We start from the raw sequence: 26710 nt of genomic DNA on the forward strand, positions 1-26710 counted from the left end.
AAAGGAGGGCACAGCATCTCTGCTGCTGTCATTTTAAGGTACAAGAAACAGGCAGGGTTCTTCTGAGACAGGCCACTCAGAGGTCTGAAACACTTTGAAGCCCAAGAGTCAGTCAAGGATGGTACTTTTTTCCCAGAGGAGGAAACTGCAGTGGTGATAAACTTGGTGAATGGGTCAGACGTCTTGGTTTGGGGAAACAAGACAGGCTTGAGACATACTGCAAGGCCAATTCTGCAAGGAGGACCTAGGTTTATAGGGAAAGAAGACCCAAATGTGACTCACTGTTGAACCCAGTGTAGGAAGAAGAGTCGCCCCTCGATCGCTTGTTGTACGCTAGATCACGTGCTCAGTCTTTCCCACAAAGGAACTCAACCCTTACAAGACACGGGGAGGAGAACCTCTACTTCTCAATGTCCATTGGAGGACATTGGGGCTCAGAGGCGTTGAGTAACATACCCAGCATCACACAGTTCGGAAGTGGCAGCACTGGGATCAGAACCCTGGTCTGACTGACCCCAAAGCCAGTATTTCTCAGAGCCCCCCTGCACTTACCCAGATGCCCTTGGCTTTCCTCACAATATCGCATCTCTCGTTCACACTCCACCGTGTGGTGCCTTAGCAGAAAGAAGTCAGAACAGGACATGTTGGAGAGTAAGACGTGAGAGTTTTGCATTGATGCCTGTGAACTTGGAGCATGACAGAAACTTATCTGGGAGTCCTTTCCCCATTGAGCATCATGGTTCTTTGAGGCAGTAAGAGGGGCCATCTTCTTAAATCCAGCTACGAAAGAACAGGTGGTGAATTCCTCCAGAGCTGGGGAGGAACCGCAGACACCACTGCGGTTGCCCCGACTAACTAGTGCCACCTGAGAAAGAAGGTGTCACGTTTCACAGATGTGCTCGTAATGTGCCCCGACAGGCCAGGCCCACGTACACGTGAGTGGAGTTGTAGTCAGTGCCATAGTACCTTTCATTTCCCGGAAATGCGCTTAGATTCAAAGTCCTTGATGGGCCTATGCTGGTGAAAAATGAAGTGTCATGTGCCCATGACCGACTCTCATACCAGGGACATGGCCCCACTTCTGCAGTCGGCCCCCGACACCGAGGGGACCCTCCACACAGCACTCTTCTGCACGTGTTTAATTTTAAAAGGGTTTCTCTGTCAGCTTTCAAAATCAAATGATATTTGAGGATGTGGATATGGTCATGCCTCTCTTTACGCACTTGGCCTCAAAACAGAAGGGATAAAAATCAATTTTTAAAAACAGTGATCATTTTAAAACTACATTGAAGCTTGCCGTTCAAGTATATTCTTATTAGAGAAAATTGTTAAACCTGCACTAGAATATTTGTCATCTACCTTTCTAATCATGACTTCAACATGTATTATAATCCCACCCCTAAACTGGTATAATTCCTTATGGATTTCCCAAAGTGTGGTCAGTGAGTGGTACCCGGCCTCACTGCCATCCCTCAGCGTGAGGATGGCAGCTGTGATGATGGCCATTCCTCCACTAGGGTGACAATTTGCTCCAGGCCAGATGCCATTCCAAGCACTTTACATGGATTAGCTCTTTACTGACTTGTAGACCAGGAGGTGAAAATTAAGTAGCTTCTCTGGGTTTTTATAGTGAGTCATAGGCCCTAAGACAATAGGTATCATAAACAACCTTTATGTTTATTTCTCAAAGGACAATTCTGCTTTTGTCAGCATTTCTCTGATTAAATTCTTGCATTTCCTCTGATTTGGAGATCATTTCTCTCATAAATGATACCTTGTATTTGAATCTTTGTTGACAAAATGTAGGGAACAGAAGCAGGCCCGTGCTCCTGGTTGGACATGAAGAGCTGTCAGGTGGTAAACTGAGGCAGCTGCATTGTCCCTTGGCCACCTGCTTGGCTCATGGCAGCAGGACCGGGGTTCGAACCAGGGAGCTACTCTCTGCTTGATGATTTTCTGTACCTCCCAAATTAGAGAATGACCAAATAACCCGTAATCAAAACCGAGTTTGCTCCAACTCTGCAATGTATGTGCAATGAGTAGTAAATAAGTAAATAAGTAAATAAGTCCTACAGTACAGTGAAAACAGACCACAGTGTTGTGTTGTAATAGCCAAGCGACTAGATCCTAATTGCCCACGCTAAAGGAAATGGTAACTGTGGTGTGAGAGAGGGTTAACTGGGGCTGCAGTGGCAATCATATCATGATGCATCAATGTGTCAGATCAACATGCTGTACACCTTAAATTTATGCAGTGCTACATGTCAAATATATTTCAATCAGAAAAACTGGGTTCGCCAAAAATAAAATCCTCTATTTCTAAAAAAATATTGTCTGAATATGCCCCCCAAAAAAAGTTAATTATTAATTTGTTTACTTAATTAACAACAACAAGAAAAAACCTGTTAAGTCTCTTTGCAACAATGGAGTCCAGTGAGGTAGAAAAAAACAACAATTTTAAGGCCATATTTTCCCTTTTCATTCCTCGTCTGAGGGCATTTCCGGGTCCTTGTGGTCATTGTCTGTAGTTTAGTGATAGTCTCTGGGTGGCTGACTCAGGTGACCCCTTGGTCACAAGTGATGGAACTGTCCTCTGCTTAAGGGCTGAGCTGGTTCCACCCTGCACCATGGTTAGAAGTGACCAGCATGGGACTGAGTGACCAGGGGACAAAGTTACCCTCCAAACCAGGCTGTTGCTGTTCATTGGTGACCCGTGACGTTTGTGCCCCACATGACGTGACAGTTTTCTCTTTCTCTCTGTGAAACAGCTCTTCACAATTCAGAGGTAAAGACATGTGCTTAGAGCTGCCACCGGACAGTCCTCATTTGAAAAGCCAGCCCTAGATACACAATTAGGCTCCAACCCCAGAGAATGTCGTGATACGCCAGGTTGGAATCCAAGGGCAAAGCGTTGTGTAAACACTTAGTCCTGGTTATGTTTTCAAAAGTCAGCTTTCCCCTGTGTTCTCATGGATCAAGTTACATGGCAGTGGCTTTAAAACAAAAGTCAAACCAGATTTTGAAAAACCGGACAAATTGTGCATTTGTCACACTGGAAGGAAAAAAATAGTGTCAGTGCCCTCCTCAGTGGAGATTTTAGTCAAAATGCTTATAATTGCCAGGAGCAGGAGCCCACAGTGCTGGCTTGAGGCAGGCACGCTGTGGAAGCACGCCGCTGCCCCTGGGTGTGGGAGGGGCGCCTTCCCTCTGGAGGAAGTGTGGCACCCGGCATGTCATGCCCTTTCCTTTCTTCTTCGTCCCCAGAAAGAGCTGTCTGAAGACGTCGGCCAGAACAGCAGTCGTGCTCAGATCCCCATCCGTGTCCACAACGCCACCTGCACAGTGAGGGTCGCGGCTGTCACCAAAGGAGGGGAGGGGCCTTTCAGTGCCCCAGTGAAAGTCTTCGTCCCTGCACACGGTGAGAGCGGGCAGCCGTGGGTGACAGAACGCTCCACCCAGGTTGGATGGCTGGGTTAAGGCTGAGGAATAGAGGGTCCCTGGGGGGACACGCCTTGCCAACGTGTGAGTCCTCCCACCAGCGTCACTGTGAGTGCACTGAGTGACAGGAGGAGTGGCCCCCTGGGTACTGAGTCAGACTTGGCTGATTCATGTGACATTTCATGGCTGAGTACTGGAGAGGCAGGTGGCTCGTGTCTCTCTCTACGACCAGTACTGTTTGCCACTTGATCGTGTCCAGTGCCCACTGGGCTGTTGTCATCAGTGCTGCTTGCTGTGTCACCACCTGTGCGAGCCTTGGCCAGTGTGCTTCGTGTTGACTAGTGCAGGACATGCAGTGTTTCCTCTGCCCTGGGCTCCCTGAGCCAGGGCCTAGCCATGCGTGCTGGCTTCTGCAGGTTGTTCGAGTGCCCTTTGGCACAGAGCCGCCGTGGTGCCCCAAGTGGCCCAAGCGTGTACTTGCTTCCAGAGACCTGGGGAGCCACCTTTGCTCTGACTGTACCCCCCTGGGTATTTGATGTTAACACTGTGACCAAGTCCATGCACAGGCATGTGTGTCAGCGTGACCTGGGTATGTACTCGTTAAGTCCTTGTGGCAGACGGGCTTGTGAGCAGACCGCGGCGTCCCCGTCTGGCTCTTCCCATGGCCCTCAAACACATGCTCCCGTTAGTGCCAAATCAGAGCCACATTATGGTTCCTGCAGCCCCGAAGCTCTGTACCTGGGGACCCTGAGAAACTGGGGGTGGGCACACAAGGCTTGTCAGCCTTTTAGAAATTCAAAGACAGTGAGACTCTGATTGTAAAGGCAGAGGTTAAAAGTTGAGACTTTCAGGTGACAGCGCTTTAACCTTCATACACACTAAATTCTCCAGAATTATAAAGAGCTTTGCTATCCTGGCAGCCCTTGCTTTGCACGATCTAGTATGCGTACATGTCACCACACTGAGGCAGAGAACCCCATTCGTGAACATGATGGTTCAAGTTTGAGTTACCTTCACGAGAGGAATGGCACAAGCATGCACTGCACCGCCAGCTCTTCAGCCCACACTCTACACCTAACAGATGCGTCGTGACTGCAACCAGTGAGGCACTTCTCAGCCTACGGGTGGTTGGTCACCGTACTTCTGTTATTCGCTTCACTCACATCTAAGGCACATCCCCTGTTGCCGCCTTGTCACCAAGTGACTAACCCACGTTTTACAAAAAGAGACAATTGAAAGAGGGAGATGGTGAGCAAAGAGGAAAGTGCAACCGGAAAGGAAAAGGGAGCATTGGAGGTGGGCTTCAAGGTGGGGAGTTATCTGGGGAGTAGCCAGGGACTCCAGGCATACAGCCAGGGACGCAGAGAAGGTGGGTGTACCCACATGAATGGAGCGATCGCACCTAAAAGGGCGACATCCCAGAGGGAGGTATGCTGGCCAGTCTTCCCACGAAGGAACTCCCAGAGATACTTTACAACATCGAAAATACAAAGGATGTGATGCTGGGACCAACCCAAATTTAGAAAGCAGTGTGGCAATGCACAGAACTAGGAAGCAGATTCTGCCCACATCAGGAGTTACAGGACTAGGAGGCAGGCCCTGTCACACTGCTCCTGATAAGTGTTTACACAGAAACACAACGTTTTCAGTCTCAATATTTCTAGGGTTGTAACTACAGTGTACCAGAAAAGTATGAGTTTTCCCAGTTTTTCACTTCCTCATACCTGTGTAGCTGACATGAATAGAGTTAGCCAGGTTCCCTCTGCACAGCCTCAGCTCACAATGTCACCATGAGGGCCATGTGCATCTGTAGTCACCACATGTACCAGGACTAAGTTCTAAAGCCTCTGGCCATCGGCTCTTCCCTGGGATAAAGCGGCGTTTCAGATCCCGGAGAAGGGTTCTGAGTCTCTCTCCTGGTCTCCCACCAGCTTGGGTCGATTTTGCCCCCTCGTCGACCCCGGCGCCTGGCAGCACAAGCCCTGTGCTTATTGTCCTTGGCTGCTTCTGCGGATTTGTCCTGATTGGGCTGGTGTTCTATGTTTCTCTGGCCATCAAAAAGAGAGTCCAGGAGACGCGGTTCGGGTAAGTGTCCCAGATGAGATGCCCAGTGGTGTCGATGAGGTTAGCATGCCAATGACAGTACCTGTCCCGCCAGCTAGCGCCTCCGTATTCTAGCCAGGTACCCTATCTTATGCTTGCCCTGGGGCCAGCAGCTCCTTCGCTGAGGCCCTTGCTGCAGAGGCAGCCAGCCCAGGAGGACTTGTTCACACCCGGGACCAGCCAGGTCTTCGCCACTCGAAGTCAGTTGCTGTTAAATAAGGATTTTTATTAGAAACTTTAAAAAGGATCCTGGTTATTGGGCGTCAGTGACAGTGGCGACAGCAGGTGGGGGGGAAATTTAAAAAATAAATAATTTTTAAAATGATCCTAGTTATTAAAAAAATAATTATTATAAAGTAAAATTGAAGGAAATTCACCAAAGCATTAGCAATTTTGGATGGTGTAATTGTGGGTGATTCTGTGTTTTCTTTTTTTGCTGTATTTTACAGATTTTCTATGAGGGTCAATTATTTTTCCAATAGAGAAAAACTTTATATGTTCACATTAAAATTTAAGCTCTTTTTATTTTCTATACATCTGACTTTTATTGCCAAACAGTAGTTGACTATCAGGAGAAATGTTAAAGCAGCCCATGAAAATGTGTCTGTGTGTATAAATGCTGTTTTTGGAACTCAGTGTGCTCGGGCTCCCGTCCCTCTGCAGGGAGTCTGGATTCCTGTGAAATCTAGTGTGTCTCTCATGGGTTGGAAGGAGTATTTTGTAAAAGAGGGAAGTTATTGACAGCTTGGTGTAGGACAGAATGGTGGGGAGGAGGTGGCTGTGTTGGGGATGGCTGGTACAGCCTCCCTCCGCTCAATGCGTGAGCAGGCAGCACTCCCTCCAAATCTCCCTGTGATCAGAGAGGGAGTTCCTGCAAGGAGGCTAGCCCTCCCTCTCCGTGTCCATCCCAGTGGTGGCGGCCGGGTACCCACAGCACTTACAACTCTGTCCTTGTCATTGTATGTATCAGTATGTGAATTCTGAGAATGACTATTTTAAAGATGTGGACAAAATGCCATCCAAACCCTGGACACATAGTTGAGTATAACATTCCCCAGAGTCAAGGTATAGGTTGGGGCTCATCGCGGAGAGCCTCTGCAGAAGGCATAGGAGTAGTTAGATAATCCATGTACATTGAAGGCCTAGTTGCTGGGCATTGTGGTCGCCCGGGGTACATGGTGAACAAAGCAGGCACCACCCCTGCCGTCATAGGGCTCACAGTTAGTGGGTAGTCAGGCTAATCCCACAAGTGAATATAAAATGGCAACTGTGGTAAATTCCATGTAAAAGGACTTTAAGAATGTGTAACCGATTTACTGCATTAAGAAAGGAAGGAAGGACCTCCCCACAGAGCTGACATCTGAGCTAAATAAGGCACAGCACATGCAAAGGCACTGTGGTGCAGGCAATCTGGCCCCCAGACGGATGCCCCAGACTACAGGATGTGACACCTGGGGTCCAGCATTCATTCTGTCACTGAAACAAGTCTTTTAACTTTTCCAGCCTTCCTTTGTATTATCTCTTTCTAAATGGTGTCCAAGGTCATTGCCAGTTCTAATTGCTGTGATTCTAAATGGAGACTTTCAGACTCAGTCAGTAATTGAGACATACGAAGTCTAAGGGGCTGGTGTCCTCATGAACAAGTGGCAGCATAAAATGTGTGTCATCAAATTGCAGTCCTTTGTTATCATTGTGGAAACAATAATTGTTATTGAAGGATGCATAGACATATGTGCTTGAGACCACTTCCAACATAGGCTCAGTAAAGACAGAACCAAGAAAATGATGGCCAAATATCCAGGTGTGGTTGTGACTCCCAGGGCCAGGTGAGGGCATCTGGAGGGGTGGGTGCAGAAGAAGGATGCTGCTTTGCCTTCTGAGGCTTAGCCAAGGAACAATGTGTAGCAACGCCATCTTTCCCAGTCTTTGGAATTTCAGTACCTTTTTGCTTCTTCCAAAGCCTCCCCTTGGCACCCTCCTTTCCGGCTTTCCTTAGGAGGAAATGTAATATTTTTTAGGACATTATATGTTGTGAAAATATTTTGATTCTGGTTTTAAATCCATGAAAGGCAAAGTGCTAGAATGAGATCCCACCCACAACAGTGTGAAAACTATCATGTACCTGAGAATAAACCCAATAGATGTATAGGAGCATTGTGGACGAAAGCTTAAATAAACAGGGGAATGTGTACCATGTTCATGGATGGGAAGATGCAGTTTTGTGGTGAGATCATTTGTCCCCAAGTTAACCATAAATTTGATACAATCACCATGTAAGTTGTTGCGGGTTGTTGATACAACTTGGTGAGCTGATTAGAAAATGTGTCTTGAAGAGTAAATGAGCAGGACAGTGTGGTCAGCACATGTCTTGCAGCTGTTGTGGTAGCATGAGGTATCTGTTCTCCTTCACCCAGGAACGCCTTCACGGGGGAGGAATTAGAACCGGTTGTCAACTTCACAGCAAAGAAGTCGTTCTGTCGGCGAGCCGTTGAACTCACCTGTAAGTTGACTCTCCTTTCCCTCTGTTGGCAAATGTTCATGAGCAAAGAAAGAACAACAAATGAATGGACAGGCTTCTCACAAAAGCCAAAAGAGTCAAAGAATGGATGTTTTTAATGTGCAAGGTGTCTTCAGCTCACAGCAGGTGGATAGTCAAACACTGCCTTGTGCTCCCCCACTGGCCGGTTTACTGGGAATCTGAGGTGAAACAGCTAGGGTGAAGGCCTCCTGGTGCCATGAGACACTGGGGGAAAGGAAGTCTGAGGTGATGGAGAAGATGCTAGTAGAGGTCAGGGGTTTAAAGGAAACAGCAAAACAACTAACAATCTCAGAGCTCCTTTCCTATTGCTTCCTGACAACCCACTCAGAGAACTATGTAACAGTGATGGTTTGAGTTTTGGTGAATCAGAGTGCGAACGCTTCTAGTTGAACAATGGGAATAGATCACTATGTTCTTGAATAATTTCAGAAGCAAAGTCGAAAGTGTATGTAAATATTATCAAATGCAAGCTCTAAAGGTTCGCCAAAAAAACAAAAACAACAAAAAGCCAAATGCAAGAATGCTGCTATGAGATAAAAACTTGGGTGATGTTGGATGTTATTAATTTCCTTACTTTTCTAACCTAGAAGTTTGACTTTCAGATGTTTGTTCATGCATTTTAAAAACTTCTTAATTCACACCAGTTTCTTTCCTTTACTGGAGGGCTGTATTTTTTCGGGGTGAAAGTTTTTCACTAAGAGCTTATGTGCCCTTTCTAATTATCCACATTCTTTTCTTTCAAAGCCTTGCTCACTCCCTACTTGGCACATACTGAGTGTCATTGATTGGTCTCCCTCTCCTGGTCAGTTGTTCTTGTTGCTAGCACTTACAGTCAGGCCGCATGTCTAACCTGATCACAGAAGACCTTATTCTCCAGCCCCCACCAGGCACTCGGTTTAGCACCTCCCATGTCATCATCACAAGGCCCCATATTCTACTCGAGCACAGTGCCTTGTGCCCTCAGTGCTTCCTGTGGTTTCTGCACCCCCTTCCCTGGCAAGGAGGATGGGGGGGGGGGTGCCCGATGGCTTCTTTGTCTTTGTCCTTAGGGTGAGAACAGTAGATACTCCACTAGGAAATGCCTACTGACTTCTCTTCCTCACTCCTTCTGGTCAAGGGCAAACCTCCCCGACAGGACTCTGGTTGCCGGCTGCCGCACTGCACATTCTGATGTTTATAACCCTTCAGAATTGATCTTGCCCTGAAGGTTTCATTGTACTCACTTCAATCACAGAATTAAGCATGTTTTATTACTGGCATTTGGGGGAGGGGAGACAGCTATGGGTATAAAATGAAGAAAATGTACAGTGATTTCAAGGGACTTTATACATAATTTTGATTATATTCCAATGAAAGGAATCACCCTGACAACTCGCATATCCCGTCACTCCCTCTATAGTACGCAGCTTGGGCGTCAGCGAGGAGCTGCAAAATAAGCTGGAAGATGTCGTGATTGACAGGTACCTTCTAAGCCTTGGAAAAATTCTGGGCGAAGGTAAGCAGTTTAATTATTTTAAAAATGTGTGGTACGAAAGTAAGCCGTTTCCAGTCATTTTTAAAAATATGTATTTGTTAAATACCATATTTGTGACTTTAAGTGATAAATACACATAGGCTTTTTTTACCATTTAAAATGAAAAAGTGAATAGCAACTTTTGAAATGCAGACTTGGCACATGAAGGGGGCTCTACAGTGCCTAGCACACCGTAGACCCTGGAAATATGAATTCCCTTCAGTGAAAAGCACGCAGTTCATCCACCAGTTTCCTATGTTGTTTAAATGTATTCATCTAGGTCTCAAGTTCGCTGTTTCTGGCCCATTCCTACTTAACTGGGAACAAGGGTGAAACTACATATTTAATCTGTCCAGCTGACCTCAGGACAAATGACAATGGCATTCAGAGCTCCTACTTTATGAATTTTAAAAACATTTTCCAAGTTGTCCTGTACTAAAGTGATGAACTAAGCTAGGTCCGAGCCAACCAAGCTGGTGACAGGCGGGAGGCCTGTCCTGGGCCTGGTGTGCGAGTGTGGGTGGCCTGGCAGCTCTGCCCGGCTGCGTGTGTGGGTCACTCTCAGGCCATGTGAAAACAGCAGCTCTGACAGTTTCCGTGGGCAAGAGGGACTTTTCACAAAGTCCCCATCAGTATTGTTTTACTTCACAGGAGAGTTTGGGTCTGTCATGGAAGGAAATCTGAGTCAGCAAGATGGGACCTCTCAGAAAGTGGCCGTGAAGACCATGAAGTGTGAGTGTCACCGAGTACACCCATTCTTCCAGGTGTGGGCAGCTGTTGCAGTGGCTGGTGTTCCCTAGGCCAAGATGGGGTTCAGATGTCATGGTGTCAGTCACCGATAGGTCCCAAGGCCATCCAGAGTGCTGCCTGGTCGCAGAGGGACAGTTGCTGTAATGAGCTCTTTATACCTGTGCTGTATAGTCTTCCCACTCAAGGCAGCAACCTGTGTCATCTCTCTCCCCTGCTCTCCATCTCTCTCCCTTTCTCCCTTTCTCTCTCTCCCTCTCTCCCTCCCCGTCTCCGTCTCCCTCTCTCCCTCTCTTGTTCCCTCTCCCCTCCTCTCCTCTCTTCTCCTCTCTCTGTCACCTAGTAGAGTTAAAGAATTTCCAGGCAGCGTTGATCGCATGGAAGCATGTGACCCCACATCTGTCTCAGTCTGATTCTTCAGGTGTCAGGCTGGGCGCCCATACAGTAGAGCACGCTCGAGTGGCATGTCACCCACAACCATCTTGCCAGTGCGCTGGAAGGACAGGATTGGTGCTTAGTGTGTTAATATCACTTCCACATTAACCCCTGAGTAAATTCAATATGATTTTCGATCGGGGAGTAAAGTAAAATTAGTTTCTTTCTAAAGTTGAAGTCCACTGTTTACTGGGCATTGAAGCATATGTTGGATTAAAAGCATGTATTGAGACTCTAACCAGAACCAGAGGCTGAAGTCTTAGTTCACTTATAAAAAGGAACCATAATAAACAGCCAGTCCGTGGGCTGGTGCTTCCTGCTTTTCGTGGGTGTGATGATGGCCAGTCCTTCCGGGCTGCTCACATGTGCCCAGGACGCTGCTGCTCTCCCCATTTTGGCACCCACGTCAGAGCAGTTGCTGGGCCTAAGCCCTGCAAGGACTCCACATTCTTTCCTCGGAAACTCACAGTGTGTCTGTAGGAAGACTCCTTCTATTGTCCCCATTTCCTGAACAAGAGGTTCAGCAGACCTGGTCAGAGGAACTGACTGTTCAACTTCGTTAAAATAACCTGCATGGGGATTGGATCCGTGCTAATTACCAAAGGCCGAGAGATGCGAGTCCCGCCTCCAGCACAGGCTCCTGTGCACTTCCTGCCCACTGGTCCCCGGGGGAGGGTTTGCCGGCAGACCTACCCCTTCTCCACCCCCCCACCCCCCCACTTGTTTCGGCAAAGGTTGTAGGGGAGGCCCACGTGGTTTCGGGTCTATAGAATCATGTCTTACATTTTTAAAAATTTGCTTTAATAGGAAGATCAGTATATCCCAAACCCATAGGCTCTACAGACACTGTGCACGACACTCTCGTGTGATGTCAGTCAGTCCTTGCCTCCTGTGAGAGCAGATTCCCTAAGGCACGCCTGATTGTGTGTGTGTGTGTGTGTGTGTGTGTGTGTGTGTGTGCGGTTTTAATTGTGGTAAAATACACGTAAAATACACCACCCTAACTGTTCAGGGGCATTAAGTGGATTCACACTGTTGTGCAACCATCCCCATCCTCTCCAGAATGTTCTCTTCCTACAAAATGCAAACTCTGTTAAACAAGCCTCTCCCCCCACCCAGGCTTCTGTCCCTGTGGGCTTGCTCCTCCTAAGGACCTCATATGAGTGGGGGTCACACAGTATGTGTCCTCTCGTGACTGGCTGATGTCACTTAGCACAGTATAGGATTTTAAATGTCTCTTTTAAGTTGGTTTAAGTCCAACATCTTGGCATGAAAGTGCGTCTAGCTCACAGGCAGGGTTGAGCAACCAGACTTGAAGGCATGCTGACAGACAAAGGCATGTGTTCTTTCTTTTTAAAGGCAAAGCTGATTGCAACAGACCAGTTTCATTTGATTTTAGAGGTTTTTTGTTTGTTTGCTTTTTGTTTTTTAAATAATGTACTTTAATTTTTAGAGCAGCTTTAGGTTCACAGAAAGGTCGGCAGAAAGGACAGTGTTTCATACGCCCTCCCGTCACACGGCCTCCCTGTTGCTGGCACCTTGCATTGCTATCGTGCATTTTGCACAGGTGACACGCCCACATCAACACGTTATTGACTGAAATTCACGGCTAACATTAAGATTCATCCTGTGGGTTTGGGCAAATGCATAGTCATGTGTCCACCATCACAGTGTCCTACAGAAGTCCTGCCACCCTAAAACCTCTATAATGTCACCTCTTCGTGTACCTCCCCCAACCCCTGACAGCCACTCATCTGTGTACTGTCACCACGGCTTTGTCTGTGCCTTACTTTACTCCTAGAGAACAAAATTGCTGCTGTCCCTCTCCTTCACCTAGTGTGTCACTCATGCCTAACATTTTCTGTCTCTCCTTTCAGTGGACAGCTTTTCCCAGAGAGAGATCGAGGAGTTCCTCAGTGAGGCTGCATGCATGAAAGACTTCAGCCACCCAAATGTCATCCGACTCCTAGGTATCCCAAGAAATGTGGGACTGGAGGCCAGAGGGGTGCTCAGCCACTCTGTCTACTGGGAAACCTCCAGGGAAGAGACGTGCACACTGGGTGTGACCCCAAAATACTTTATGACATGGGGTTTTCACCGCAAAGGTTTCTCCTTACGGTTACATTTTCTGAGGCTAGTGGTAAAAACAGGACGCAATTTAACACCAAAATTTGGCTTTTAACTCCATTAGCTAAAATACATAAGAGGGGGAGCTCAGGTCCCAGAGCTTGCTGTGTAAGTGACACTGTTCCAAGTGGGAAGTACAGTCTACAAATAACTGATTATCCTGCTGACTTTTTTTATTCCTGTCCTGTGAATTGACAAATGCTAAATTCTCTGGGGAATTTGCAAAGTGTCTTTGGCACTACAGGGAGAAGTGAAAACATGTTTGGATACAATATTATGTCAAAGAGACAACTGTGACTCATTTGCGATTACTGACTTCAGCAGACTGAGAACAATCGTGCTTTGTCGTTGCACCAAAATGTGCAAGGGCTTTGCAAGGCTGGTGTCAGGTAACACACAGGCTCTACTACTTGAATTCCACGTTAAATGGGCTTTTCTTTTGTGTAACCGTTAAAATTTAGTTATGTAGACTTTACCTAACAGCCCCCAAAATCCTTTTCATAGTTTTAAGCATTTGGTTTCAGTGGATGCCCTCATATGCTTAAGTATTAACTCTCACATGAAACCAGTTTGCCCTTGAATTCTAGTGTGGTCACTGCCCCTCACTTAGAGTCAGTATCTCAAAAGCTCCGCCAGTCTCCAGAGAGCTGTGCTTGTTGTAGGTTAATTTTTGAGAGCTCTCCTGCAAAGATGGGCACGGATCTGAAAGAGAACACAGCAAGCCGTGGACCCACTGTGTGCGTGTTCTTGAACACGGTACATGAGCTGTGAGCGTGTGTTGTTTTAAGTGTCCACTTGGGAGCACGTGGTTTCAATTTGGCCAGTGCCCCGACTGCGCTTTCCTGGTCACTGCTGACAAGGGCTCTTTGTAACAATCTCTGTTCTTCATTTCAGGTGTTTGTATAGAGATGGGCTCCCAAGGCACGCCAAAGCCCATGGTGATTTTACCCTTCATGAAATATGGGGACCTGCATACCTACCTACTCTACTCCCGACTGGACACGGGACCAAAGGTAATTATCCCATTGCATTGCCTCTGGACACCCCTCCGGGCTCGTGGGGCTTACGTGACAGAGCCTGGACAGTAAGTCTGACCTTGAAAATAGAGGCGGGAAAGCAAAGACATTGGCCCTTGTACAGGGCTCACTGTGTGCCCTGGGGGTTGGAATTTGGTGTCCGTCTTCACAACAGACCTGCTCCTCTGTCTTATTGTTCCTGTTGTACTGGGGGAGGGAGCCCCTGGGAGCAGTCTCAGGGCCCAAGCTTATCACAGTGGAGCCAGGGGGCCCCTCATGCTGTCAGAGTGGCCTCTTTCTTTAGACTTGGCCTTTTTTTAGCTTGTGTGCTCTGAAATCCCTCGGTGCAGGAACGTCTCAGTTCCCAGAGGGAAGGTGCCCTGAGGTTTTTGCAGTAATTTCTGAGTGTGAATTTACTCCATCCATCTTTTTCTTGATCACGAGCTGCTCTGTCCTGAGAATCAGAAAGCACATTGGCTGCTGGAGCTGTATTGTAAATCTTAAAACTGGGTAGTGTGATTCTTCCAGGTTTATCCTACTTTCTGGAATCGTTTTAGGTCTTCTCCTTCTGTTGCCATATAAATTTTATGGCTTGTCTGTGTCAGCTGGAAACAGTGCTGCCATCTTACATTCTTTCGAGCAAAATAACAAGAAAGGCAAGCACATAGCATTTTACTGGCTAATGCACAGGTTCTACTCACAAAAATACAGGTACATCTGCAATGATGGAAAGGAACGCCCAGGTGTTATAAATAGGAAAAAAGAATATGTTTTCATATTTTGATACTTTGCAGCACAAGTAAAGTTGGCAGTTACAAAATGCATAGAGAAGCTGGAAAATCAAGGTTTTATTCAGACTTTCCTTTGCTATCTGCTTAGTCAGTTCCTTAGGTATATTGTGTCTGCAGGAGTGGCCGAGGACTAGGTCTCAGTTATGGAATGTCCCCAGAAGGGACTCTATGGCATTCTGTCCCCGCTCTGATCTGCGAGCACAGGACGTCTTTCTGTGTATTTCGGTCTACTTTAATTTCTTTCGTGTTGTAGTTGTCAGAGTATACGTTTCTCATTTGTTTTGTTAAATTTATTCCTAAATATTTTATATTTGATTCTTTTATAGTTAAAACTGTTTTCGTTTTTCATTAATTTTATTGGGTGACATTGGTTAATAATATCTGAGTTTCAGGTGTGCAGTTCTGTAACACATCATCTGTCACATTGTGTGTTCACCACCCTTAGTCTGGTCTCCTTCCATCACCTATATTTGACCCCCTTTACCCTTTTTTACCTCCCCTCTCCCCCATCTTGAGAGTATCATGCTAAGCAAAATAAGTCAGAAAAGGACAAGAACCACAGGACTTCACTCCTCTGTGGAATACAAAACAGAAAGCAACAAATGAACAAACTCATGGACGCAGGCAACAGTATGGTGGTGGTAAAATAGTTTTCTTAATTTCATTTTCAGATTGTTCATCTCTCATACATAGAAATGCAGTTGATTTTGTTTTTTTTTTTAGATTTTATTGGGGAAGGGGAACAGGACTTTATTGGGGAACAGTGTGTACTTCCAGGACTTTTTTCCAAGTCAAGTTGTTGTCCTTTCAATCTCAGTTGTGGAGGGTGCTGTTCAGCTTCAAGTTGTTGTTCTTTCAGTCTTAGTTGTGGGGGGCGCAGCTCAGCTCCAGGTCCAGTTGCCGTTGCTAGTTGCAGGGGGCACAGCCCACCATCCCTTGCGGGACTCGAGGAGTTGAACTGGCAACCTTGTGGTTGAGAGCCCACTGGCCCATGTGGGAATCAAACCGGCAGCCTTCGGAGTTAGGAGCATGGAGCTCTAACCGCCTGAGCCACCGGGCCGACCCCTGCAGTTGATTTTCGTATCTAGTATCCTGCAGCCTTGTTGAACTCGTGATAGTTCTACCAACTTTTAAATGACTTTTGGTCAGAGTCTGCAAGGACAGCGCCAGTCGTTCTAGAGAAAGTAGCACAAATGAGTAACACCTCGTAATCGTTCTGCCTGCAGGGGCATCAGCAGGTTTTAGATTTCTTAGCACCCAATGCTTTCCTGAAAATCAGGTGCCCCAGATATACAGAGCATAAGCCTGTCCTACCTGGTCTGTTTTCCTTTTCTAACAACTCCTCATGGAAGGGTGAAGGAGAATCAAAGTGTGTTGTCTTATATGCAGTGTGTGATTGACACAGGTCCTGACTAGGAATATAAATCATTAAAAATGCAGTGTCTTCCTGAGTATCACTTTAGAAAACTCATGTGCGATAGCCCATATACCATGACAAGTCCGGGGTCTTGGGGACATGGTGTGGGTACAGACCTGTTGGTGGTGGCAGAAAGTGAGCCTTCCTGTGTAGGCTCTGACTGGGCTCAAACGTGTAATTACTGCCGGGACGGCTTCCCCTGTCACCATTTGCGGGATCACTTCCCACCTGGCAGGTTCCTAACCTGGCAGTCGAATGTGACTGCTGAAACTTACAGGAAGGCCCTTGGGAAACAGTGAATATTCCTGCCATAAGGGGTGAGACCATCCTCATTTCTCTCTGAAAGAAGAAACCATACCTTTCAAAGCGTTTCAAAGAAAAGTGACAGCAGCTGTGGTTGCATAGTTGGAAACTGCTCCTTCTAAATGGGCTTTTTGCCTCAAATTTTAGACACCCCCCCACACACACACAAAAGCCAGACCACGCTTGTATTCCCTCTTTGCATTGTGTGGGCACTTGGTCCCACGGCCACTAAGGACACGGAGGATGGCATGTGACCTCGTAAGTTGGGAAAAGAATGTTATTCACCATCAGTGCTTTTAAAGACAGGGAGAAGAGAATGTGGTATTTGCCAAAAAGTTTTAGGGTTTGTTGTCATGGTTTCTTTTTTCTTTTAATTCGTTTTGTAAAACCTTACATGTGGAATTAGTGATACAGAAAGGAAAGGTTTGTTTCCTTGTTTCACGGCCACACGTTCAAGAAGTAAAAACACCGTTTCTGCCTGCAGATGGAAATGACTTACAGGTTTTCCTTTTAAAAACATAATTTCTTCTTGTTCCCTCCCCCCTCCCCCCCAGCACATCCCCGTGCAGACGCTGGTGAAGTTCATGCTGGACATAGCCCAGGGGATGGAGTATCTGAGCAACAGGAATTTCCTTCATCGCGACTTAGCTGCTCGCAACTGCATGTAAGGGTCCTGGCATGTCCTCAGGGGTCACACCTCCTCCTGTTGGTGTTTGGGGCGGGGGGGGGGGACATAGGGCACTGACCTGTCTTTGTCATGAGAGGAGGCAAGCTGGGTTCTGGAGGTGGGATCCCTATGGCTCAAATGCGTGACTGGGTTTTTGCTTGAGGGTTCTCCCTCCCTCTGCCTCCAGTAACCACGTTTGTATTTTCACATTCTCGCGTCCCAAGAATGTGACGTATGGCTTTTGTGCTCCTTGCCCATCGCCAGCATCTGGCAGTGGTCCCAGAGTTATACGTAAGTCTTCTAGTGACAGACAGAGTCTTGAAAATCCTAAAGGTCAGTCCCTAAGTTCTCGTGATGCCTCCTCTGTTTTGTAGACACTTTCCTTGCCAGCAGAGGGATGAGGACGTTTAGAGAACTTTGAGCTTAAGTTCTGCCCATCTCCTCACCCTGTTCCGGCTGTAAATCTGCTGTAAATCTTCAACAACAACGGCTGTGTCTGGGTTTTGAGTTTACTGTCGCAGAAGAGGCAGTGTTCCTTAAATGCGCTGTTCGTCTGTTTTCCTTGGTTGGAGATGTGACAGTGATGCCTGCCCCTCACTCCTTCTCACCCGCCCCACCCGTTGGCCCTCCACCTCTTTCACCTCAGTTTTGAGGGTCCAGAGGGTGTTGTTTTTGTTTATTTGAATAATTTGTCTACCACAACGGAAGAATCATGAAAATATTCTTTCCCTTTAATACTTCCTTCAATTTGTTTCCCACCAGGTAGGGTGACCAGCTGTTGGTCTGCCTGAAACTGAGGGGTTTTGCAGGCTGTGGACGTCCAGTTTTAAACGTCAGTGTTGGGAAAACAGGGATAGGTTGTCACCCTACTTGCAGACCACCCATTTGTCCTCTTCTGCCTCCTTCTTGTCTAGTATCTGTTTTAACAGCCTGGGCTATAAATGCATTTGTAGCCCTTTAGTTTAACAATTCGTTCCTCCAGTACCACCTGGCTGTCTTCACAGGAGCCCAGAGGCCCCTGTACCGGCATGTACTGGCCCACGTCCCCCAAGCTGTCAGGAGGCTCCCAGAGCCAGTGCCGATGTCACTGCGGCGCTTCATGTGTCACCACAGGCCCTAGGTTTGAGCTGGGCTCCTGCTCCACTGGGCCTCACCTCTTTTCCCTCCATGTGTCTCCGTCCTTGTGCATAGGTGGCCTTGCTGGTGCAGACCCCTCCCAGACCAGAGGGGTGCAAGGTTGTAACTGTCCCGCTCCCCCTCACCCCTGCCGTCGGTCCCCAAGCAGGACCGTCCCAGGTGGTCACTTACCATGGATGTCCTCAGCGGCGTGTGAACAGACCTGCGACTTGGGCCTTTGCCTGTGACGTTGCTGAGGACACACACTCACTCTCCGTAGGTTGCGGGATGACATGACTGTGTGTGTCGCAGACTTCGGCCTCTCCAAGAAAATTTATAGCGGCGATTACTACCGCCAGGGCCGTATTGCCAAGATGCCCGTGAAATGGATTGCCATCGAGAGCCTCGCGGACCGTGTCTACACTAGTAAAAGTGATGTGGTACGTAGTTTCCATTCGGGACCCCTTGTGGCTGACGGGACCCATGCCAAAGGAAGCGATGTAGCTGGTGTTGCTACTCAGATAATCTGAGGGGTGGAGGGCACACTTATACCTCCTACTTTGTGCCAGACTCTCTAATTCTGCTGGACCCCTCTGTGCTGGTGGGGTCTCCTGACACCCAAATCTCTGGCTTCGCACAGACCCTTAATTTAGTCCCATTGTTCTTTGCCAAAACATGGTGACTTCTCTCCCACAACTGAGATATTTCACATTCACACTGAATTCAGTGAGTTCATCAAATGGCCACAGCATGAAAGGGGCTGTGTAGTTGTACCCTCAAGCAGACAGCAGCAGTGGAACCGAGCATGAGTCTGACAGGAGACTATCTGCCTTTGTCACATTGCCCGGCACAGCAGGAGTGGATGGGGACCAAGATGCTCTGACCTCACATCACTGCCGTGACGAGAGAGCAGCGTGTCTCAGACATAATTGTTAGCTCTGTGCACAGTCATGGGGGCGTTAAGGAAGTGACCTTTGCTGATGAAAAGGCTATTCAGTCCCCTGAAAAGGCTCATGTCCAGACTTCTCACTGCTTTGTTCTCAGTGGGCTTTTGGCGTGACCATGTGGGAAATAGCAACTCGGGGCATGACGCCCTACCCTGGAGTCCAGAACCATGAGATGTATGACTACCTTCTCCACGGCCACAGGCTGAAGCCACCAGAGGACTGCCTGGACGAACTGTGAGTGAGCTCCTCCATGCCACCGGACACCTGCCCTCACCAGCCGGTGGCTCTACAGAGATCTGGGGATACACAGCCACAGGGGAGGGGACGCTCTCAGCCAGGCGGGCATGTGCAGACATACAGGCCAGAGCATTGACAGGCGTGGGAGACGGTGCTTCTGGGGGGCAGTAGGCCCGTGCCTTGTCCAGGTCTGCAGGTAGCTCTAGGAAGTGTGTCCTCGATAAGCAGGTGCCCTTATCACACATGAGGTACCTGAATGGCCACCTGCCCTCTTGTGCTGCATCATCCTTCTCTTTCTGGACAACATTTCAAGAAAAACCCATCTCAATGATGTGATGTCCTCAATCAGGAAGTTTTGAAATCTGAGCCCGTGACTCTGAGGTCAGGCTGTCATCGGAATCACGTGGGGTGTATTCTGACAGTGCAGTTCCTTGGCCCTATGCCTGGAGACCGTGACAGTGTTGGGACAAAGTGGGCTTAGATGTGCATGTTTCAAGCCTCTCTCTGGGAGATGGGTGCTCAACCTGGCGTGGGGGCCCCAGCTCCGAGCGTGCAGAAGCACGGTGCACATGGGTGCTCAGCCTGGCGTGGGGGCCCCAGCTCCGAGCGTGCAGGAGCACGGCGCACATGGGTGCTCAGCCTGGCGTGGGGGCCCCAGCTCCGAGCGTGCAGGATCACGGCGCACATGGGTGCTCAGCCTGGCGTGGGGGCCCCAGCTCCGAGCGTGCAGGAGCACGGCGCACATGGGTGCTCAGCCTGGCGTGGGGGCCCCAGCTCCGAGCGTGCAGGAGCACGGCGCACATGGGTGCTCAGCCTGGCGTGGGGGCCCCAGCTCCGAGCGTGCAGGAGCACAGCGCACATCCCACCAGGCTCCTCCTCTCCAGGGTGGGCAGTCTGGGGAGAGGCCGGGGCCGACGAGTCACACAGGCTCGCCATGTGTGGGGCCCCCGCAGCAGACTTGACCTCCCGGTGCCTGTTATCAGCCACAGAAAAAGTCTAGTCGCTTGCTCTTCAGAATGGTACTCGGATGGTTAAAGACGGTGCGTGGTGCACCCAGCCTGCAGCAGGCAGAAAGTAAGTGTCACGCAATGCTGCTGATGAGTGACACAGACTCCCTGCCCAGGCCTTGCTGACCTTAAGATAATTTCTGCGCCGCTGCCCCTAGCTGGTGACGTGGACCCTCCAGTGCCAGTCTCCTCCCCACATAGGGGGGCTCACGGGCTTGGACAGGGGACACGTTCTCCACATGCAGCAGGATGGCAGGACCATGGGCCTGCGTGGGTGCTGGGGCGGGTACGCATGAGCAGTACCCCCACACTCTCTCACACTGCGGAGGGACAGCTCAGATGGCATGCAGGCCTCCCAGTCCCTGTGCAAACCAAACAGAAGGAACCCTTAAGGACCAGAGCCTCAGCCTGCATGGTGGCGGCGGCTGTCCCTGCGGTTGTGAATTATAACACTCAGAGCATAGAAGAGAAATGTAAGCCCTTGAAAAACATCCTCAACTCCTAATTCAATTACATCTTGAGGTTTCATGGCAGTTTTTTCCAAGGGCCACGTGAATGCAGTGTGTGCTTCTGAAACGGAGGAGGGCGTTTCAGCCCAACAGTGTTGAATGAAAAGTTTTATTGCCACTTCCCTTTGGCTCCCTTCGTGTGTGACAGCACGATGGTGTTTGTGGTCATGCCTGGGGTCTGACAGCCCTGTGAGGAATGCTGACTCGGCTTCCTGGGAGGATTTTGAGGGGAAAATGTCCCAGAGTCAGCACACGCCATGTGGCCGGGAGGTCAGGATCAGGTGGCCCTGTGTTCCCCTTGCCCAGGTGGTGCAGAGCCACCGTGAGTTTGAACCAGGCGTCCTTCCCAGGTCCCCTATCCTGTCCGGATGCTGCTGAACAACAGCAACCCCCAAAGAAAACCCTGTTTCCATACCTGGGGCATCTTCTTTTCAGAATGAGCCACACTGAGCTTCTCGCCTACGTCCTCTGAGATGAGTTCACTCCTGTGTTCGTTGCCCCTCCATCTTTTTAAAGTCAACTGTACATGTAACGACATAAGGGAGCATGCTTCGTGCCCTACCCTCCCATCCTGCCCTCTGAGGCCACAGCTTCTCACGGCATCACCCACCTCCGAGTGACCAGGTGGCAGGCCTGCTCCACTTGCCCAGAGGCCACTCTGTTCCCCCCCGGGGAACACTTCCTCAACCAAGATCATAGCCTTCCGGCCGCAGCCCTTGGACACTCTCACCAGCTGACCACTATGGTTCTTGTCACGGCACCTCTTCCCATCCTCCAGTGACACTCGGGAGCCATGCTGTCCTTTCTTTATCCCATTTGTTCCCCTCAGCCAGCAGATATCCTTCAGAGTCCCCTTAGCTCTGATCTCACCCCAAAAGCCGTCAGTGCCATAGAACCAGGGAAGCCCAGGTTGGTGGGACCTGGGGTCATCTGCTCCCACCCCTCATTACACCTAAGGAAATGGTGACACAGTGACACTGCGGTGTAAGAAAGGACCTGAGCTCACACTGCCTTCCCCCTCTCAGAAACCCTTCTCTACTTACCGACCAGTCCATCCACTTGTGCCTGCGGCAGCCCAGGCCCCAAGCAGGACAGCGATGCGGGTCACTATTGGCCGAGTGGCAGAGCACACCCAACCCTGCTTAGCACTGTAGACACATTCTACTGACGTGATGCCCGCCTCTCAGGGGCCATTTCTCTGAGCGGATGTGAGGCACTCAGCCATCTTCAGAGGCAGGAAGAAAGCAGATGCTTGACAAATATGGATAAATTTGTAAATTTTGTAAATTCGCACCTTTTTTAACTCCTTTTTTTAAAATTATGGTAAAATATACAGAACGTAACATTTTCCACCTTAACCTTTCTTTTTAATTTTATTGCGGGATATTGGGGAACAGTGTGTTTCTCCAGGGCCCACCAACTCCAAGTCGTCGTCCTTCTATCTAGTTGTGGAGACCACAGTTCAGCTCCAAGTCCAGTCACCATTAGTTGCAGGGGGAGCAGCCCACCATCCCATGTGGGAATTGCACAGCTCACTGGCCCATGTGGGAATTGAACTGGCAACCCTGTTGTTCAGAGCTTGCGCTCTAACCAACTGAGCCACCCGGCCGCCCCCCACCATAACCATTTTTAAGTGCACAGTTCAGTAGTGTGGGTATTTCCCCATTGTTATGCAGCCACCCCCACCACCCATCTTCCCAACTGACACTTTATCCCCATGAAACAACACCCTCCCCTCCCTTCCCCCAGCCCCAGCTACCTAGATGATTACATCTTTTATAAAATCTCAACAGAAAAACAAATGGCTGTTTGCAAAGGCAGCGACCAAGCTTGTTTCTTTCCATCCCTGAGATTGAAGTCGTTGACCTTCACGGTGCTCTCCTGCTGCCCAGGGACGGCCCTCTTGCCGCTTTCCTTGGTTTGCTACCTTGGAGTCGCCCTTTGTGGGAACGGCTCAGACAGTGTACCTGCTCGCCACATCTTTACAAGTCATATGTGTATTTTTACATATTTCATGAAGTACTGAAAGCAAAATAACTTTCAAAGTGATGTTATTGCCATGTTACATGAAGAAGAGCATAGAATATTTAAATGCTTTCTCCTGAGACATGGACTAAAGGTAAATAAATTAAATACCACAGTGCCCTGATGGCGTGGAGAAAAGGAGAGCATGATTCTAAGGACAGTATTCCTCAAAGCTCATCTCGTACTGCACACAGCCAAGGCTCTGGGAAAAAAGGAACTCATGCAAATCCATTTGTACCATAAAATCCTCAAAATAGGAAACAAAAGCTGTTTGTAACTCTCAGTAACCCTCTCAGTACCCAGGGAGAGTAACAGAATAAGCAGATGCCCAGGTGAGAATGTGCCCGCTGCTCGTCAGCTCCACGTCCTGTGCTCACAGGTAAAGCGTCAGCAGGTCCCCACCTTCCAGAAGTACGTGCACATGTTGACAGAGGCTGAAAAGTAAACACATGCCAAGCTGTCGGTTGTTGTGCATGAACGAGGTCTGTTGTGCAAGAATGTGTGTGTAAGTTCTGCGTGATTGCATATGGACACGGGATTTGCATGTTTGTGTTCATACAGGTCAATAATCTACTTCATGTGTCAGGTGATTTATATTTGGGTTGTTTTCTTATTCAGCAACATACATATCAATTTCTCAAAATAGGAAAGAATTCACATGAAATGATGGGCACAACTCACGCTTCCTGAGGCAGTCATCTCCTTGTTTGACTGCACTCACGGCACTGTCCCTCCAACTGTAATTGTTAATTATGTCAGACCTCGGGAATGAGGACATCCCCCTGGAGTGCAGTCCTCCCTACAGAACACAAAGGAGGGGGTCGTGCAGAGGGACCCCTGGGCACAGGGCTTGTCTAGCGGCAGGCAGGTTCCCATGCTTTCACCCGCTGCTTACTCCCATGTTTATTACAAAAGAACAGTGACAGGGCTGCTGAGAAGATGCAATGTAGTGACACCCACAAAACACCCAACACGATGAGGCACACTCTTCCCCCTGCCCCTCGGCCCTTCTGACTCTGCTCTCCTGGTGACAAACCCAGTTTGTTGACTTAGAACAGGGGGCAGCACACTTTTTCTGTAAAGGGCCAAATTACAAATATTTTCAGTTTTGAGGCAATACGGCCTCTGTAGCAATTGCTCATTGCAGCAGAAGCAGCCATAGTCAACAAATAAATGCAGCTGTGTTCCAATAAAACTTTATTTACAAAACAGATGGTGGGCCGGATTTAGCCCATGGGTCATAGGTTGCCAACCTGTGGAATACAGCAAAGGGCCTGAAATACTCATTTTTTGCAAGGTTAGGTGTATTTTCCACAAGTGTCCTGTATTCCTGGAACCAGAGGAGCTCTTGTTACATGCCCACAGAGAGTTTCTAAAACTTGAACAAATGCTAAGCCACTAAGAAAACCTCAGTAATTCCCAAAGGGTAGAATTAGCATGAGTTAAAATGGGATAAAGTCCACGAGGAGGTGAAACAAGCAGAGTACTGCACTGGGGACTCACCCATCTTCTGTCCTTGCAGGTATGAAATAATGCAGTCTTGCTGGAGGGCGGACCCCTTGGACCGGCCTGCGTTTTCTGTGCTGAGGCTGCAGCTAGAGAAGTTCTTGGAAAGTTTACCTCAAGAGCAGGACAAGGCTGACGTCATTTACATGAACACACAGCCTCCCGGGGACTGTGAGGGCCCAGCAGACGGCTCCCCAGCTGCACAACCGGATAGGGACATGGAGCCCAACCCCATGTATGCTCCTTGTATGCCCAGCGCTGCTATCAGTATCACAGCCCAAGTTCACGCAAGTTCACAGCACAAGGACAGACCACGCGAGGAAAGGTACATCCTGGACAGGGGCAGTGGGGACTGGAAAGACCTGGCCCCTGCCACCCCAGTAATGGAGACAGAGGAGGAGAGCGGGTTCCCACTGGAGGACAGATGTGTGAGTACTGGGGTCTCCTGGCCCCAGGCCAGCACACTGCCCTTGAGGGGCCCACCGCCAGATGAACTTTTGTTTGCGGACAACTCAGACGACTCGGAAGTCCTGGTGTGACAAGAGTGGACAGACGCCCACAAGCCAGGGACGCCTGTGTCCCCAATATCCACACCCGCTCCAAGGTTCTGCGTTCCGTCTTCCTTACCAAGTAAACGCCCGAAAGCCCCAGATAAGTGTTGTCCAGTCTGCCGTCATTAAAAATGCAGAGTATATATTTATTTAAGGAGAAAAATCTTTGTGTGTATATGATGGAAAGAGATGTAAATATTATATTTTAATGAAAGACGCCTTATTCCTTGTCATTTACCTTGCAGACCCTAAACGCTGGGTTCTATCAGCCTGCTGTCTGCAGCTACCCCTTGCTGTTAACATGTGCAAACAAGTCGAAGCTGTCTTTTTCAGGTTCTTTTCTTTTTCCTGACTATGAAATGTAAAAATATCTCTGAGGGTGGCCGGTTAGCTCAGTTGGTTAGAGCACAGCGCTCTTAACAACAAGGTTGCCGGTTCAATCCCCACATGGGCCACTGTGAGCTGCGCCCTCCACAACTAGATTGAAACAACTATGTGACTTGCAGCTGATGGGTCCTAGAAAAACACACTTAAATAAATAAAAATTTAAAAAAAAATCTCTGAAATGAAATGCCATATTTGACTTTGCGTCTTCTAGTCTTCTGAAAAACCATAAGGTCCTACATGAATCATCTGTTGATAAGAGTGACTCATTTGATATTTAACTCTTAACAGTTTTATAGCTGTTTTTCCATATGACTTGCTAATAAAATATGAACGAGGAAGGATGTGTCGTGCTTACTTGAGTTGTGGAAACGGGGTCACCGACAGCCTTGCTCCCTGAAGAAGGATCCCTCTCAGCGCCTGGCCCTCCGGACACTGGCTCAGCTATTCTCCGACATTTCTTAAAGATAAGGAAAAACCACCCTGTGGAGGCCAAAAGGGAAGGACAAAAATATGAAAGGGTTGAAAAATACGCTCTGAGCAGAATGAGTTAAAACGAACAGTAGAAGAGCACCCGGCTGGTGAAGGACTTCCTGTGCGGGGGGCAGGTGGGACAGTGGGCAGGGAGCAGGCATGGGCTGTGCTGTGACCGCGGCCATTGTTTGTGGAGCACCTACTATGCCTCAAGCACTTTATGTGAACTGTCCTATTAAACCTGTGCGTTGTGACCATGGGTACCAGTGTCATCCTGTGTGGGCCGGAAACCGAGGCTGGATGCTCAATGATCAATGACAGCCCATGTCCAGAGAGCGAGACAGCCCATAAGCGAGAATTCAGAACCGAGGTGCCTGCTTCTGGCTGGTTCCAAGCATGTGATTTGGGGTCTGCTCCAGAGACTCAGCCTTTTCATTTTATTTACTAGGCACAGAGATGGCACTTCCTGTGTGCCAGGCACAGCCCACATTTAGTCCTCATTAACAACCCTACCAGGTAGGTGCTGCCATTATCCCTACTTCACAGACAGGCAGACTGAGGCAGGAAGAGGCTGCCTTACTCTGCTAGCAAGGGCTCAGTTAAAGTGTTGATCACTCAGCCCTCAGAGCAGTCATGCAGGCCAGGGCCAGTGTCATCCTCAGGCCTGTTGCTCCCGGCTGTGAGGCCACCTCAGCATCTGCGCTGGTTTCATGGTGTGGCCCTGGGTCCTGGCCCTGGCTGCCAGCCCCGATGCCCAGGTCTCCAGGCTGAGGGGCTCCCCTGTTACTGTGAAATGTTCCATGCGGGAAAATTCTTAGGGTTTGAAAAGACTGCATCGTTATGAGAAATGCCAGCATC

The 26710-nt window shown here is 48.7% G+C and overlaps 1 protein-coding gene across 2 annotated transcripts in view; it reads left to right on the top strand.

Moving 5' to 3' along the window:
- MERTK (MER proto-oncogene, tyrosine kinase) overlaps window positions 1-25719 on the top strand; it is an 85845-nt gene extending 60126 nt beyond the window's left edge. For both annotated transcript variants that reach the window (XM_019714516.3, XM_019714517.3), the window contains exons 9-19: window positions 3265-3418; window positions 5370-5523; window positions 7956-8041; window positions 9480-9575; window positions 10245-10325; window positions 12653-12745; window positions 13797-13915; window positions 16984-17093; window positions 18493-18652; window positions 19257-19393; window positions 24460-25719. In XM_019714516.3, coding sequence (XP_019570075.3) covers window positions 3265-3418; window positions 5370-5523; window positions 7956-8041; window positions 9480-9575; window positions 10245-10325; window positions 12653-12745; window positions 13797-13915; window positions 16984-17093; window positions 18493-18652; window positions 19257-19393; window positions 24460-24982 — 1713 coding nt within the window. In that variant the 3' untranslated portion in view covers window positions 24983-25719. The remainder of the gene's footprint in view (window positions 1-3264; window positions 3419-5369; window positions 5524-7955; window positions 8042-9479; window positions 9576-10244; window positions 10326-12652; window positions 12746-13796; window positions 13916-16983; window positions 17094-18492; window positions 18653-19256; window positions 19394-24459) is intronic.
- Window positions 25720-26710: the final 991 nt, after the last annotated feature.

This window comes from Rhinolophus sinicus, chromosome 2 (assembly GCF_057876585.1).
Source record: "Rhinolophus sinicus isolate RSI-liver-muscle chromosome 2, RSI-T2T, whole genome shotgun sequence".
In the NCBI taxonomy this organism is placed as follows: Eukaryota; Metazoa; Chordata; class Mammalia; order Chiroptera; family Rhinolophidae; genus Rhinolophus; species Rhinolophus sinicus.